An 18,449-nucleotide genomic window follows, 5' to 3' on the forward strand; every position below is an offset into this window, starting at 1 on the left:
AGTTTATTCCGGGTAGTTCTGTATGACATGTGTGAAACTTTGCACATTCACTGCTGAACATTCATAGTCTGCAAAGGCGAAGTCCACGCTCACTAGTTGAAGTTTAACGTCACTCAACGTCAATAACGAGTATGCCCCCTGTAAGCATCAATAACTGCTTGGCATCCTGCCCATGGAAGCGATGAGATGACGAATCACATCCTGTGGAATGGCTGTCCACTCATTCTGCAAAACTGCTGCAAGCTGAGGTAGAGTCTGCGGTTGAGGTTGTCGCCGTCGCAGACGTCAGTCCAACTCGTCCCAAAGATGTTCGATGTGGTTTAAATTTGGTGACCTGGAGGGCCAGGGAAGAACATTGATGTTATGGTGTCTCAAAAAGACAGTGGTGTGTCGGGCTGTGTAAGGACGGGCGTTGTCATGTTGAAAAACGTCGTTGACATTCACCATGATGGGTTGCACATGGGGCCTAAGAATCTCGTAGACGGTTGCGTACGGTCTGATCGGAAATCCTACGCAGCCCTGGTATGGTTTGGCAGTAGACGTCGCAGTGGTGGTCCTATCCCGAAGGTGACGTAACCGGATGTTGCGATCTTGTGCGAGCGTGGTCACACGAGGTCTGCCAGGTCGTGGACGGTCACGAGTTGATCCATGTTGTTGGTGACGATTCCATAGCCTTGTGATGGTGCTTGGGTGGACATTCAAAGCTCTGGCAACATCTGATCGAAATTCGCCTGCTTCCAAGCGACCAATGGCGTTGTTGCGTTGTGCTTCAGTCAGTCTTGGCGTAACTGTATTGCGTGTCGGTGGCTTAACACTGAGCTATGGAAACCGAGAACCCGTCACTTTTATAGGGATTTTGCACATGTTGCACTTGCAAAACATGCAGATCTCTCAAACAAATTTATTGGACACGAATGCGTTTTGGCGAAAAATCGGATGTTTTCCTCCGTTTTCAAAGTGCACAACTTTTATTGTCATTTTGGTCTGACAATCAGTGCCTTAACACGTGTAACATCACATACTCTGAGCTTGTAACATTATTACATATATTTCTTTTAAAATAAGAAAAATATCCCTTTTACGTTTCTTTTTTTGAAGAGTATATATAGATACTATAGTTAATCCAGGAAGTTACTAAAGCTTATATAAAGAAGCAATACAATAAGAAAAATAGATAAGGTAGTCTGGATGCAAGTACTGGATATCATAAAGAAAGAATGTAGCTAACTGAAAAGGCCACTGAAGGTGGTGGACAGCAATACAAAAATAGAAACAACAGTTGATACATTAGTTACGACACGAGTCCTAGATCTAGATCATATAAAAATATACTGCAGTTATTCCAGGATGTTATTGAAGCTAGTTATATAGAAGGGTTAAAATAAGAATAGTGGATCCAGTAATCCGAACAGAAAAGTACTGAAGTACATATAGATATACCGGAGATAGATCAGGAATTTTCTACAGCTAATGTATATAAGTGGGCCTGGCATGGCCTAGCGCGTAAGGCGTGCGACTCGTAATCCGAGGGTCGCAGGTTCGCGCCCGCGTCGCGCCAAACATGCTCGCCCTCCCCGCCGTGGGGGCGTTATAATGTTACGGTCAATCCCACTATTCGTTGGTACAAGAGTAGCCCAAGAGTTGGCGGTGGGTGGTGATAACTAGCTGCCTTCCCTCTAGTCTTACACTGCTAAATTAGGGACGGCTCGGTGCAGTGGGCTAACAACCTACTCACTTAAATACTTGTTGAAGAATCCGCAAGCGATTGCGGCCCTATGTTCCTAGATGGAATCTAATGGTGATAAATAAATAACTAATGTATATATACTGCAACTATTTCAGAAATTTACTGAAATTAAATAGAGTTGTCAAGACACAAAAGTACTGGAGAACATATTGTAGCTAATTCATGAATCTAGTAGACGGAAGTACTGAAATAAGAGCTAGTGGATACGGTAGCCAGGAGATAAGTCAAGAGGCTTTGGAAAACAGGGAATTACTGAATAACGTGTATCATTACAATATATATATATATATATATGAAGAGCAAAGTACAGTGGCTGTTGTTGGATCTAGAATCCTATGACAATGAGTGAAGTACAGGAATATTCAACCTGTATAAATAAAATACAGTAGCAATTGTAGTTAATTTTCAAAGATGGTGACTGAAATATAGGAGGCGTTGGATCCAGTAAGCAGAAGTATCAAAATTATTTTAGAATATAATTATAGTTACATAGTGCAGCTACAGTTGCTGCTAATGTTGTTATTACACTGTGTATCAGAAATTTTGTTCCTGGATAGTATGTGTTATTTCTTAATTGCTTATACCTACAGTATAGAAAGTACAGAAAATGGCCATTATTCCCTTCAAACTTTGCTTTTGTGACCTGGTTAATGAAATTTAGATATTAACATATTTTTTATGTAAAAATGGTTACATTTGCTCATCTTCATTTACATAAGGTATGGATAAAACAACATGTGAATCAAGATTTACATGCATTTATATTAATGTCATACAAAAATGTTTAGAGGCGAGTAGTTTTTCGAGACTTGCAACTGTAATGTAAATCACTTTCACGTATCAGCCCCCAAATATAGTATCCCATCATGTTTTCGTTATACGCTCTTTGGTAGCGGCGTTCAATGTCCACTATATTTTGGTGGAAGTACTCGCCTTGCTCCTATGGGCATGCTCCCATGTTCTTCTTGAATTTACCAAGATGAGCGTCAAGGTGAACTTTCAGGGACATCCATTCTGAAGCCCATTTTGCCGTAGTTCTTCACCAGAGCCTCAACCAGTTCCACACAATTTTCGGCCTGGTGATTGCCTAAGAAGCCCCAAACCACTGCGGCAAAGCTGCCCCAAGTTTTTCATTTCTTTCTACTGAGCTTCTTGGGGAATTCTGTACACTCCAGGATCCATCGAAGACAACAGCTTTAGCCTTTGCCTCAGACAGCTTAAGGGAGAAATCTCAAAAGTACTTTAAGGCTGCAGACTCTTTATCAAGAGTTGTGATAAACTGTTCCATAAGACCCAATTTTATGTGCAATGGTGGGAACAACACCTTCTGGAGGTCCACTAGTGGCTCACACTTGACATTGTGCCTCCCCACAGAGAACTTGGTCCGTTGTGGCCAGTGCTTCCTGTTGTAGTGTGCTGCGGTGTCCCTGCTGTTTCAAAGGCAAATATAACAGGAACACTTGGTAAAGCCTCCTTGGATAGGTCTATGTGTTCACTTAGGCAGCTAGAACTAAACTGAAGTGGTGAGTGGTAAGCCCCTGTATATATATTACTATGGAAAGTTCTAGAAAATTCTCGTAAGTTTTACAATATTCTAGAAAGTTCTTGAAAATTCTTGTGAACTCGAGAAAATTCTCTATCAGCTACTCAGTACTGAATCTACCTGAAATGTTCTGGAAAATGGGTAAATTTGAAAATTTCATTACCCAGGTCACAAAAGCAAAGTCTGTAGAGAAAAATAGGTCTTTTCCATCTACTTTAGACGTAAGCAATTGGGAAACAACACTTTTTGCACAGGAAAAATAAAAAATTGTTACACAGTGTTATATATATGCATACTAAAGGTATTACAATAACGTATGGAGTTTAGGCATAGCAAAATACTTAGTAGACACAATATAAATATTTAAGGTAAGCACTGGAGGAAATAGACATCCTGGAAATGTTTAAGGTTTTTTGTTGTTTTTTTAATTTCGCGCAAAACTACACGAGGGCTATCTGCGCTAGCCATCCCTAATTTATGAGTGTAAGACTAGAGGAAAGGCAGTTAGTCATCACCACCCACCCCCAACTCTTGGACTGCTCTTTTACCAACGAATATTGGATTAACAGTAATATTTTAGCTCCTCCACGTCTAAAAGGGCGAGCATGTTTGATATGACAGGGTTTTGATCCCGTGACCCTCAAATTACGAGTCGAGCGCCCTAATCACCTGTACATTTCGAGCCATGTTTAAGGGAAATACCGGAGTGAGTATAGAAAAACAGAAATAGCTAAGATAAATACTGGTGTGAGTAAACAAAATGGAAATATTTAAAGAATATACTGGAACTAGAAAACATCTGATAATTTAAAGGAATATAATAGTGTACTTAAGGGGCACTACAATTATCACAGGAATGTACTTAGGCAAGCCAAGCGACTACAGAGTTAACTGGAGAAACAACTACTTCAGTAATACTAAAATCTTCTGAGTAAAATTTTACAAGTGTATAACAATATGTCGGCCATATCTTGTTCTCAGACCTGTTGACAGGTGGAGAAGGGGACAGAGGATGCAACTGGTCATGCCGCAAAATACCTTTAAGTACTATCTTCTATTAATAATAAATATAATAGTTTGACTTTATTTTACATAAAAACATTTGATACACTAAGAATGATTGAAATAATAATTAATATATATCTATTTGTTGCCTTACAGATGTTACTTTATTAACGTTTTTACGGTTATACTTGGACGGCTGCTGTTATGATTTTTCTTCTTTATGACCGTGTTGCTGTCCTAGTTTAGCATTTTATAAGTGTTAAGAAACAGAGAGAAAGGTGTCCGGCTAGGATGTTTACCTCGGGGCTCTCGGCACTCCTCACTCCTGCCTGTACCGGTGAGGCTTTTCGTGTAGTATAAGAGCTTTCCAGACTGGCTTTGATAAGTAGGAGTTGAGACGTTTTTTTTTATTATAGAGTTGCTTGACAAGAATTGTGCAAACTAGATTAGATTGTAGAAGTGTAATCTTTGTAGATTTTCATACAGCTCAGAAGTAAGTTATACCATTTTAGAGATAACAATATTTAATTACATAAATTAAAATATTTATTATTATTGTCATTTACTCATGTTTTACGCGAATTAACCTACTAGTAATTCAAAAGAACTGGTGAGCCAGCAAGAAAATCAATATTAGAAATACATTAAATGACCAAAAGCATGTGGACACTCGACAATCACCCCCATATGTGCTTGTTGAGAATCTCATTCCAAAAACACGGTCATTAATATGAAGTTGGTTCACTCCTTTGCTGCTACAACAGCCTCCACTCTTCTGGGAAGGCTTTCACTAGATTTTGGAATATAGCTGCGGGGATTTGCTCCTATTCAGCCATGAGAGCATTAGTGAGGTCGAGTGAGAATATCTGGCTCGCAGTCGGCATTCCAGTTCATCCCAAAGGTGTTCGATGGAGTTGAGGTCAGGGCTCTGTGCAAGCCAATTAAGCTCTTCCGCACCAACCTCAGCAAACCACGTCTTTATGGACCTCCCTTTGTGTACGGGGACATTGTCATGCTGAAACAAAAAAGAGCCTTCCCCAACCTGTTGCCACAAAGTTGAAAGCACACAATTCTATATAATGTAATTATATGCTGTATCATTAAGTTTTCCCTTCACTGCAGCTAAGAAAATTAGCCCAAACCATGAAAAACAGCCCTAGATCATTTTTCCTCATCTACAAAGCTTTACAGTTCGCACGATGCATTCAGGCATGTAACGTTTTTCAGGCATCCGCCAAACCCAGATTCGTCGTTCAGATTGCCAGATTGTGAAGCGTGATTCATCAGTACAGAGAACGCGTTTCCACAGAGTCCAATGTCGGTGTGCTTTACACCACCCCAGCTGACACTTGGCATTTCGCATGGTGATCTTAGGCTTGGCCATATAAACCCATTTCGTGAAACTTAGAACGAACCATTCTTGTGCTGTCTTTGTTTCCAGAGGCAGTTTGGAACTCGGTAGTGAGTATTGCAACTGTAGACAAAAGATTTTTACACGCTTCAGCATTCGGCAGTCTCTTTCGGTGAGCGTGTGTGGCCTACCGCTTCGTAGCTGAGCTTTTGTTGTTTCTAGTCGTTTCCACTTCACAATAACAGCACTTACAGTTAACTGGGGCAGCTCTAGCAGGAGAGAATTTTGGCGAACTGACTTGTTGGAAAGGTGGTATCCTTTGTCAGTGTCACGTTAAATGTCACTGAGCTTTTCAGTACGACCCATTCTACTGTCAATGTTTGTCTTTGAAGATTGCATGACTGTATGATTGATTTTATGCACCTGTCAGCAATGGGTGTGGTTTAAATAGCCAAACCCACTAATTAGAAGGGGTGTCCACATACTTTTGGCCATGTAGTGTAGTTTAAGCATTAGAAGTGTATGTTTGTATGAAAAAATATTATCATTTATGCGTAAAAACTTCTTGTGTGCACGTCGTTCTGTTAGTGGAGGAGATTAAAACCTTTCTAGCTGCTATTTAAATTCATAAAATCCACAAAACACAATATCTTACCTGGAAGACTCGATGATATTCGGCCTCTGGCTCCGTGCAAGAAGTTGAAATGGGGATTATTTGGAACTGAATTACGGGAACAAAGTGCATCAGTTTTACACATCTAAAAACTTCGTAAAACAAGTAAATATTTCATCATTTGCTATACGTTAAAGTAAAAAACGTAAATGATTAATGTGTTTAGTATATACTATTGATATGAATGTCGCTTCTGTCTAAAGGATATCAGCACAACTTTAATTATGTTCAGTACAAAGAGGGATGTTGAAATGTTAAAATAACCATACGTAATTTAAACAGATTTTACTCTACTGTAGTAAACCACAAATTTATAAGGTAAGAGTTATTTAATTAAGTACAGTTTTATATTACACCTTCCTACGTGAAACAAAACTTAAATAATATCAACTCTCCAACATTCACACTACAGCCCCCTCCAAAGGAATCGCCTATACCATGATATTATTATGATAATTACCAAACAACGCCCATGACGTTTTCTTATTAAATATACAGTAATATTATCATAACGAAAGTCAAAAACACCATTACCTCATTATTAAATATATAGTAGTAATAGATGTACTTCTTTCTGCATGGTTCCCAAAAGAGTTCTGTTTCAAGGTAAAGATAAAATTAAGTGTAACAAGTATTTTTATTTCATGCATTTGAAGTTCGTATATAATGCTATGTTGTAGCCTACAGAGTGCATAATTATTCTCGTTGGTCATGGCATTCGCACGTTTCACTGACGTCACGGCAAAAAAACTACGTCATGCCTCTCTTATGTTACGCCATTTTAGTGTCTACTGACAGGCTGATAGACAACAAATTTGCTGCATACTAGAGCGAATGATTAATACAGATAATCCCTCCATGTGGCCTTCGACACCTTTTCGAGGAAATTATCATGATATGAACCAACAACACCATTACTTCATTATTAAATATATATTAGTATTGTCGTAAATGAAACGAAGCAATTACTTCATTATTTACCACACAGTATTATCATAATAATGTTATCCCAATAACATCATGGCTTCGTTATTAATCGTTCAGAAATATTTCCCTGATGTAAACCAACAACACTATTACTTCATGTTTTAACATACAGTGATATCATCACGATGTAAATCAAACAGAATTACTTTATTACTATCCACAGTACTGTTCCCATAGAGCTAGTGAAACAACACTTTTGTACAAGTGTGTAAATTACAATGAAGCATCCTTCACTTTTTCACTCACGTAACATTATTTCTGCTGTTATAATATAATATTTCTTTACAATGAGATGGAGAAATCATCCTGTAAGCATTACTTCCACATCTAAAATATGGTGCATAACTGTATTATTTTCATATTCCGTTTTTAGTACAGAGTGTAGAATACAATTATTTCTATAACAATATCATTGGTCATCACTGTCATAGTATTAACAAATATTTAGTTCCTACTTACTACTATTTCTCTAATATCATTCTTTTAATGTCACCCCTGTAGTAAAGATTACAGGTTACATACTATGTAGAATTTAATGTACAATATCCCATCCTTGATTTCCAAACACATGGGTATGCTTTTTCTTCGACTTTATAGTACCGATTGAAATCTGAATAAAACCAATGTTTTTTCACAGTACGATCTTCGCTATCTATTTACGGCACTGTTTCTTATAATGAGAATTAAAATTGATTTTGCTGCAGTTTAACAAACGTTTTATGTGGTTTGCATAATACAAAACATAGGTGTAAATAATGCATCCTGTATAAGAAATATGTATAAGTAACATTTATACGTAATATGTATAAGTAACACGTACAACTAACAAGTATAAGTAATATGCTGGAAAGTTTGAATATAAAACAGTTCATTTATTTGTTCGCGCTTCTTAGAGAAGGAGATTCTTGCTGAAAAAAATTATAACCTTGAAAAGTCGTCTATGGTACCTGACAAGCAGGTAATGCAGGTTGCAAGGTGAATGACCAGTCTGAGACGTCGTAAAAATCACCTCCGGCAAATGTCAAAAGTTGCAGGATACAGGAATAGCGTTATTGTTCTGTAGCTGCTGTTGTATTGTAAATTTTAAAAAATAAAAGTTCTTTCTTACCTGTCTAAACTATTGGCACTTTTCAAATTCTATCATGATAAAAGAATAAATTTGTGTATAAAACATTCAAATTATTAGCATATTGAAACTTACTATCCGATTAAAAGAGAAAAACTAAAATATACTGTTTGAAACACAAATTGTCACTAGATGACGCTGTAACACTTGTTAAATGACGGATGGTATAGATTCTCGGTTTTTGGCCGACCAGTATTTGCACTAACGATTTTTATTATTTATTTATCTAGAACTTTAGGAGATTAATTAACGTAAGTTTAACTAACTTAGTTCTTTTAGGATATATTATTACGCTTTATAATGTATAACAAAGTGTCTGTGCCTTAGGTTAACTTACGTTATTAATTTGATTACGTTTGTGTGTTTTTCTTATGGCAAAGCCACATCGGGCTCTCTGCTGAGCTCACCGAGGGGAATTGAACCCCTGATTTTAGCGTTGTAAATCCGTAGACTTACCGCTGCACAAGCGGGGAACGTAGTTATAACAGATTGTGTTACTTATTCTGAGTTTTTATTTATTTATTTATAAATTGCAATTTTCTGTAAAATAAGTTTAAAATAGTCGGTTTTAAACTATTGTGATCAATGTAAGAGTAATTTAAGAAGGAAAATGAAACATTCTTTGCTATCATTTATTAAACTATCCCTTATTTTACATAACGTGACCGTGAGATCGACATATAGCATACTATTTAGTAAGTTTATATTTTTGGTTATTACAACACTAAGTGTAAAAAACTGCCAAAATTGAATGAAAGCAGTAGCTTCTCTCCGTAAAATACATAAGAGGACATCAGTGTTAATTAGTAGAATTAAATATAATAATAATAGTTTTTTTTTCTTTTTTACCTTTCTTTTAGGACTCATACAACACGATAACGTTCAGATATTTATGGAGACAAATATCATAGCTTAAGTATCGTGGTTCCATCTGGAGATGCCATTTTATCAGCTTTTTATTTTTATAGTATTATATATTCACATATTAGCAATAGTGGAAAATTATTAGGTGAACTTTTTTATAGAAACATTCATGACCTTCATACTGATGTTATCATTCCGGATGGTGTGTGCGACATATTTCAAGTTCCAGTTTTAGGGTTAACAGACTTCATGACACTTGTGCAATGAAACGATTTGTTAATATACACACGAAAAAAAACGATACGCAACTAACTTCACAATATCTCTCTCTCCGTATTTCGTGATAAGTGCAAGCTCCTTTTTGTGTTTTAGTATACATTTATGAAACCTTGTAATTTTAAGTTTCTTAAATTCCTTTTCGAAGTAGAAGTAACTCTTGTAACATTAGACAAACATAACTGCTCTGGACACAAGAGACAAAAATATTTTATTATAATTATACTTGTTTTGTTTAAACAAAGCCACAATACAAAAGTCTGTAAAGAGTGCTATTATAACATTCATGTAATATTTACTGTCACATTTGATGTAGACATGCTTATGATTCATTTTGTTTGAATTTCGCGCAAAGCTACACGAGGGCTATCTGCACTAGTCACTGTAAGACTAGAGGGAAGGCAGCTAGTCACCACCACCCACTTCAAATTCTTGTGCTACTCTTTTACTAACGAATAATAAGATGACCGTCACATAATAGAGACCCCACGGCTGAAAGGGCAAACGTGTTTGGTGTGATTCGAACCCGTGGCCCTTAAATTACGATTTGAGTGCCCTAACCACCTGGCCATTCTGAGCCCTGATTTATTTATACTAAACTTCCTTTGAAAAAAGTTTATTCTCGTTGTATATGAAACAATGTGTTAGAAGTGTAGGTCATGTTAAGTAAGTAATAGCGATTTTCGTTATCTTAGGGTGAGAGGTTTTGGATGTTTTTACTTACAGTTACATGTATAAAGTTTTTTTTTTAACTATTGGAGTAAATCTGTATTTTTAACTTACTGAACTTTGAGGGGTATTATTGAGAGTAAGACCTAAAGTATCGTATCCAAATGGTGATTTCATGTTTTCTAATCATTAGATTCTTAGTTTTATAGTGTATTGGCCTTGTGGTTAGAGCACTCGAGTAGCAATATTTAGGTCCCGGGTTCGAATTTCATCATTGAACATGCTCGCACTTTCAACCTTGAGGTCGTTATAAACCCCGGTTAATCCCACTATTCATTGGTAAGAAATAAACTAAGAGTTGGCGGTGGTGATATTGACTAGCTAGCTGCCTTCCCTCTACTCTATCACTTCAAAATAACGAAGCGACTAGCGTAGATAGACTTCGAGTAGCTTTGCGCGAAACTGAAAAATATAACTACTTCATTTATCAATGGCATTTATATTATTACGTATGCATAATGTATTTTTGATACAATTTTAGTTCTGTAATTACATTTTGCATTTACTGTAAAGTTTCGAAGGATATTTATTACCAGTGATCATTTTGAACTACTGACCAGAAGAAAGGTAGCCAGTCAGCAGTATTCTATCATCTTCCATCTTCGCTGAGGGTTTGATTAGCATTTATAAGAAACCCACAGCGCAAAGCGTAGGGAATATTTTATATAGTATCGAAAATAATCAAACTCGACTACTGTTAAGAAGTACTGGTAATAATAAATAATAATACTATGATTGTTAGACGTAATTTGTTTGTTTGTTTGTTTTTGAATTTCGCACAAAGCTACTCGAGGGCTATCTGTGCTAGCCGTCCTTAATTTAGCAGTGTAAGACTAGAAGGAAGGCAGCTAGTCATCACCACCCACCGCCAACTCTTGGGCTACTCTTTTACCAACGAATAGTGGGATTGACCGTCACATTATAACGCCCCCACGGCTGAAAGGGCGAGCATGTTTGGCGCGACGGGGATGCGAACCCGCGACCCTCAGATTACGAGTCGCACGCCTTAACGCGCTTGGCCATGTCGGGCCTGTTAGACGTAAATCGTACTGTTTTAAATATCGAACAAGTACCTGGTCAAAATTGAAAAGTCAAATAAACTTGGTGAGAATTCTTAGTATAATTAATATGATTGATTCTTATCATATATTCCTGAAATACATAAAACATATTGAATATTCTGAAATGCTCGCAACCTAGGCCTAGAAATCTATTATAAGTGCCGAAACTTTCTGGAATGCATATTGGAAAGTAACAAACTTACTCGAATTGAAATTTTAAGAGAGTATATGATGGCATTCACTTGGTGAAGCTTTTACAGTCTAGAAGTTTCTAGAGTTCTATGACAATATATAAATGTCGCTAAGGGTGGAATGAAGTTAGTAGCTTCTGCAGAAGCTTAACCGACTGTCGAAAGTCACCACGCTTGAGCTTTTAAACAGCTTGGAATTGTGTGTGACGGTTTAAAAAAAAGATGCACTTGTATTTTATGATGAAGTTGGACTTTTTAAGACGTATTGTATTAAGAAACTCTTGATTCTGACCAGATCAGTTAATTTTTTTAGTATTTTTTGTGACTGTGACAATATTGCTTCAAATATGTGTAAATATTGTCACTGTAAAATTATTCTTATTATGATATGATAAACTTGTGAATAATTTGTTTTAGTTGGTTCTGTCTTATTTGTTGGTTTTACGATCAGTAATTTCTACCGTACCAGCTACCAGTTCTAAAGTCCAGAGATCTACTGCATGACCAAAATGTATCTATTTTTAGTTCTTAAGTGCACATAATCTTGTAACACCTAACACTCGCCTATTTGATCATTATGAATTACTGGGTGTAATATTTCAATGATATAGAAAAGTCTGAAAACGCGTTTTCTCAGTGACTCGATGTTAAGGTCTGAAACTTATAACGCTGAAACCCAGAGTTCAATTTCGTCTATTGGTACAGCACAGATATCCAATTGTGTAGCTTTGCACATAAACAAATGAACATTTAATAAATGTTTCAAAGAAAAAAACCTTAAACTAAAAAGGGAAGAAATTGTAATGATGAGATGACAGAGGACTACAAAGAAATGACTTTCTAAAAACCTGCAAAACAGTTTTTACAAAAAATAGCACATACACACATACACTCGATATTCTACGAGCAGTTCTAAAGAATGGCGAAAGAAAGATAAAGAAATGTATATACACTGCTGGCCAAAATCTTAAGGCCATTGAACGTAAAGAAAAAATAAGCATTTTGCGTTGTTAGACTCAACCACTTATTTGAGTAGAGCTTCAAAAGATGAAGATAACAAAAGGAAAAAAAAAAACTTGTTTAGCATTAATAGAGAAAATGTAAACACAATGAAATTAGCCTAAATACTAGCTGGTCAAAAGTTTAAGACCAGATTGAAACGAAGCGTTAATCGGTAAACACTTAACGAAATTTAGTCATTTGTGTTCAGGCATTAGCGTTGTCAACATCTTCCACTGACATCTCCTGTGTTACATTGGGTAAAAACATGGCAAAGGCTAAAAAGTTGACAAATTTGAACGTGACAGAATTGTTGAGCTGCACAATCAAGGTCTCTCTCAACGTGCCATCGCTGGTGAGATTGAGTGTAGTAAAACTGCTCTTGCAAATTTCTTAAAAGACCCTGAGGGATACGGAACGAGAATTTCAAGCGGTCGGCCCAAGAAAATTTCGCCGGCGTTAAGCAGGAGGATTCGACGTGTTGTCCGACAAGACACTAGCCGATCATCGAATCAGATTAAGGCCCTTATGGACGCAGAATGCAGCTCAAGAACAATAAGACGGCATCTACGAGAAAAAGGCTTTAAAAACCCTAAACGTCTTCAAAGGCCACGCCTCCTTTCACACCACGAAACAGCTCGGTTAAACTTTGCTGAGAAGCACCAAACATGGGACGTAGAAAAGTGGACGAAAGTTTTGTTCTTTGATGAGAAAAAAAAATTAACCTGAATGGTCCAGCGTTACTGTCACGATAAGGATATCCCACAGGAGACATTTTCTACACAACACAGTAAAGGAGGTTCCATCATGATCTGGGGTGCTTTCTCCTTCCATGAAACAATGGAGCTTCAGGTTATACAGGGGCGTCAAACAGTGGTTGGCTACATTGGAATGTTGGAGAGAGTATCCTTATTCGATAAAGGCCCTCACTTCTGTAAAAATGACTGGATCCTTTAGCAGGACAACACTGCAATCCACAATGCCTGCTGGACAAAGGAATTTTTCGTGGTGAATAACGTGATTCTTTTGGACCATCCAGCTTGTTCGCCCGAACCCTACCCCACTGAGGATGTTTGGGGGTGGATGGCAAGGGAAGTCTATAGAAATGGACGTCAATTCCAAACAGTGCATGATCTTCGTGAAACCGTCTTCACCACTTGGAATAACATTCCAGCCAGCCTTCCGCAAACGCTTATATCGACCATGCCAAAACGAATTTTTAAAGTTATTCGCAATGACGGCCGTGCAATTTACTACTGAGACCTCTTGCTGGGCATTTCCTACCCTGTTTAGGACTTCTTTTTGGCATGGTCTTAAAGTTTTGACCAGTTAGTATTTAAGCTAATTTCATAGTGTTCACATTTTCCCTATTAAATGCTAAAAAAAGGTTTTTATTTTTATTTTCCCTTTTCTTACATTCATCTTTCGAAACTCTACTCAAATAAGTGGTTGAGTCTAACAACACAAAATGCATATTTTTTCTCTATGTTCATTGGCCTTAAGATTTTGGCCATCAGTATATATATATATTTCAAGATAATAACAGAAAACGGTCAAAACATTGTGCAATATGATGCTGAAACGAGTTCTGCAGGTTTAGCCTTACCCTCCGGACGCTTCAAATGAAATTAAGTTGAACTTGAAGAGAAGTTTGTATGGCATAAATCACAGTTTGAATGACTGATATTCTAGAAAGAGTCAAATGTTACACGTTACGTAAAGTATGTCACACTAAGAAACAAACCTGCTTACCAGTATATCACGCACATGCTAATGATTATTTTTGATACGCATTACTATGAACTTGGCTGAAAGTTTTGTTGCATTAATAATTGGCCTATTTTCCTAATAAACAAAAATTTTGATAAACGTTTGAATGTCAATGTATAAAAATGCATTAAATAACCAGAGATCATTTCATCAAAACATGGCAGCAGTTTTGCACACGATATCTTAACAAAATATATAATAAATCGATTGTTTCGTTTTGTTGAAGACAACTGTAGTTGCTACGATTGTACAAGCTTTTAGGTCCTATAATTTAATTAACTGAAATGTGAAACGCTCCGACTTTAATTCGGCTACATTATCATAGATTAGAAAATTAAAATATTCAGTAGCCTTCCAAAAACAACGATTACTAAAGTAACTTTTTATTTATTGTTTTAAAATTTATTTTATATTTAGGCCCATAATCAGTTTATATAAGTATTTCTAATGTTCCTGGTGAACTTATAGGTACTTTAGTCGCCCTCACAAATGTTTTGAAAGTTTGTTGACTGGGGAGCCACTATAGTCACTTCGAGATTTCATACAAGTTTCTTGACTATACAGTCATAATAATTACATTTTTACAGGTGTTTTCCAATTTTATTGTTAGCATAATTACACTCTTGAAGTTATTTTTCAAGTTTGTTCACTTTACTCTAACCATAATTAAACTCTTACAAGTGTTTCTTAGTTTTTTGACTATACATTCACAATAATTAAACTTTTACATGTCTTTTTAAATTTGTTGAATATACAATCACTATAATTAAACTTTCAAAGGTACCTACCAAGTTTGTTAACTAAATATATTCACATAGTTAAACTTTTACAGGTGTCTTACAAGTTTGTTCACTATACAGTCACTGCAATTAACTCTTAGAGGTATATTACAAGTCTTCCCCTATTCAGTCGCTGTTGTTAATATCTTACAGGTTTGTTCGTTACGCAGTAGCTGTAATCAAATGATTATAGGTGTATTACAAATTTTTCTATACAGCCACCGTAGATAAACTCTTACAGGTGTTTTTCAAGTGTGTTATGTGTCTAATCATCTTAATATATTTTTTTAGGTGCCTCCCTAATAGTATTAATATTTAATTACATTAGCTATATGCTGAGATGATTGTTACAGGCTAGCATACATAAAGAATAAAAAGACCTAACACGTTCAGTAATATAATTCGTGTGAACAATATTTTTGTCGATTTTGCTAAATGATATATAACAATAACATGTGGAAGATTTCTGATTCTTTTCCACTGCTACCAAAGTAAAACACAAACAACTATTGTTAAGATACAATAATATATGACTAGATTGTACTGAATGGGATATTATTGATATACTTTTGATGGTAGGCTTCTGTATAAAACCCTTTGACCTTCCGAGTACTTACACGTAGCTTCCAGACGGTTAAAAAAAACTAATTGAAACAAAGAGTGATTACTTTTAATTTCTTTCAGTTTTACTTGATGTTACACTCAACGAGTTAAATCTGGCTTGACTTACCTGCACGAACTGCTGCCAAAACACAGAGAACCATCAAACATTTAACAATCATGTTTTACGAAATTGGTGTTTAAATCTGGATAAAATCTTAGTGTAAACAGTTACAAACCGACTTCAGACAATTTTGGGCCCACGATAGTCAATAGCTAACTAGGTGAAGTCACTACGTGGTGTTCCTTGGAATAACACACGCTCTGACGGTGACCGATCTTCAAATGTAGAAGCTAAAAAATGTGGGTATTTTTCGTTAGTTACCAAAAAGTGAGAGTAGCCTTTGGATCAGCGGAGCGAAACAAGAACGTGGTAGGCTGACTGCTAGCTAAGTACACCGAAGCACGCACAAACACACATTACTTTCACAATGCCAGGAGAGCATCCTTCCGGTTGAATGGTACAACAGAACCACCACCTGGTGGCGATCACCTGTGCATGCAGTGCCCTAATTAAAGTGCTCGGCCAAGAATAAAGTTATAATCGGTGGAGTTCTCTCTTTCTCCTTTGCATCGTTGGTGCTCGCTACAATCACACTCAACCTAATTTAAACTAAATACAATTATGTGTACCAGTAACTCGTAAGAACCTATTTATTACTCTAAAACTACTTTTGTTTTATTATTATTATTATTAATATTAATATTTTAAATTGCCTTCCAATTTCAGATGAAAAACAGTCTGGTTCTAAAATCTAAAAAAATGTTATTTCTTTAATTTCATGAAAGACAGGAATCTAGAAATCAGTCGTACCTTTAAGTTTGTATAAAAATACTTCTAACCTTATTCTATAAGTTCAATTGAAAAAGAAAAGATTATTTTAAGCATTCCGTTTTACAAGAGAAAATGATTATAGAAATATAATATGAAAAAAGAAAGCGATTATACAAGTACAGTTGAACAAGAGAGAGTGGTTGAAGTTGTATAGTTGAGCAAAAAAAAAACTTATTGTAGTAGAACAGTTGACCGCAATTGTACAAAAAGAACTGGTTATAGTACCATAGTTTTAAAAAATAACTCATTAGAGGAGCACAGTTGAACGAGAGGACCTGAATATGATAACACAGTTTAATAGGAACTGATTTTGGCAGCACACATGAACACAATAAAATGATTTTGACAACACAGTTTAACAAAACCAGATCTGATTTCGACAGTACAGTTGGTACACAAGGTCTGATTTAGGTAGATCATTTCGCCAGGGGGAAGTGATTCTGGTTTAACCATTTAACAAAATGACCTGATTTCTATTGCACAGTTGACACAAGAAGAATTTATTTTATAAATATAACTTAACAGTAAGGAATTGTTTTTGGCAGCACAGTTTAACAAGACGAATTGGTTTGAATAACACAGTATAAGAAGATAAACTGTTAAGGGTTCACGGCTTATCAAAAGAGGTAAGTACAATTTGCATGCTATTACTAGAAAGATGAGTAAATGAATATGTAATTTCACGTTATTAACGAACAGTTGTGATAGCAGTGAAATGGATGATAAAGAAAACAACTTAGTAAAACAATTGTCATGGAAAATAAAACTCTTAGAAAGGAAGCAGTCTTTTATAAACGTGTCATTGAACCGAGTAAGTTTTCACACTTCTTGTTAGTCTATCTACTGTACTCAAGACGGCTGACTGACTCCGAGACTCTTACAGTGTTCAGAGCGTTTTTGTAAAAACGGCTAATAAATGGATAAAGTGAAATTGGTATTTACAGGACAAACAAATGTTTTGTAGTTAGGTTTATCATACTAGGTTGGTCAGGTTACCATTGGAAAGAGATACCAAACCCATAAACTCAACTTTTATCATTACTAATAGTTTTAGTGTTGCAAAAAATATATTAAATGAGGTATCAAATCAACAGTGTCTGTATAATTTGGCTTCCTATTTTCAAGATTTAGGTTTGTCTCGCAACTTTGTGATTTGGGATTTTCATTACCTGATTCGCTTGTCAGATTCTATAGAAAAAATGACAATGTAAATATTGTTCTAAAAAGGAAGATTATTATGATTAATAAGAAGAAGCTTATAAATTTCAACTCTAATATTCTCTGCACACAAGCCGATTCAACAATTATTCATTAAAATGCACAGGATTATATAAGAATACATAAAGTTTTGTGTATCACAAAGGAAGATGGTGTTACTATACTTCAGTAGGACTGGAAACAGATTTGAACTTGCTTCAACTTATGTTTATAGTTTTCATTTATATATTTAATTGTACTACATATGTTTTACAATGGCTAATAGTGCTTTTATGAGTGGATAGCGTTATTATTATTATAAGGTCTCACTCAGATGCTAGAGGTGGATGGTGTTACTGGATGTACTCTGTTTGCTTTACAAAGGTGAATGGTATTATTAATTTAAGGATAATGTTTGTATAGGCGGATGTTATTACTAGGCAGATGGCGTTATTTTTAAGTTACTTTAGGTGGATGATGTAACTAAAGAAAATGTTTCTATAGTACCATACGATTTTAATACGTCTGCTGTTTCGCTGTTATAAGTAAAATGATTATTATAACAAGGTAACTATTATAACACTGTTACATATGTTAGTTTTATCACAAATATTACGCATTATTTTATATCCATATGTTATATCCAGTAATTTACC

At 35.8% G+C, this 18,449-nt stretch overlaps 1 protein-coding gene across 1 annotated transcript in view; it reads right to left on the bottom strand.

Annotated features, from left to right (window-relative positions):
• The window catches only part of LOC143244773 (uncharacterized), a 40,590-nt gene extending 24,381 nt beyond the window's left edge, over positions 1 to 16,209 (bottom strand). The window contains exons 1-2 of the mRNA XM_076490068.1: positions 15,832 to 16,209; positions 6,302 to 6,367 (exon numbers count right to left, since the gene is read on the bottom strand). Of these exons, the coding sequence (XP_076346183.1) occupies positions 6,302 to 6,367; positions 15,832 to 15,883 (118 nt within the window). The 5' untranslated portion in view covers positions 15,884 to 16,209. The remainder of the gene's footprint in view (positions 1 to 6,301; positions 6,368 to 15,831) is intronic.
• Between the last annotated feature and the right edge of the window lie 2,240 nt (positions 16,210 to 18,449).

The sequence above is a fragment of the Tachypleus tridentatus genome, chromosome 2, assembly GCF_004210375.1.
Source record: "Tachypleus tridentatus isolate NWPU-2018 chromosome 2, ASM421037v1, whole genome shotgun sequence".
In the NCBI taxonomy this organism is placed as follows: Eukaryota; Metazoa; Arthropoda; class Merostomata; order Xiphosura; family Limulidae; genus Tachypleus; species Tachypleus tridentatus.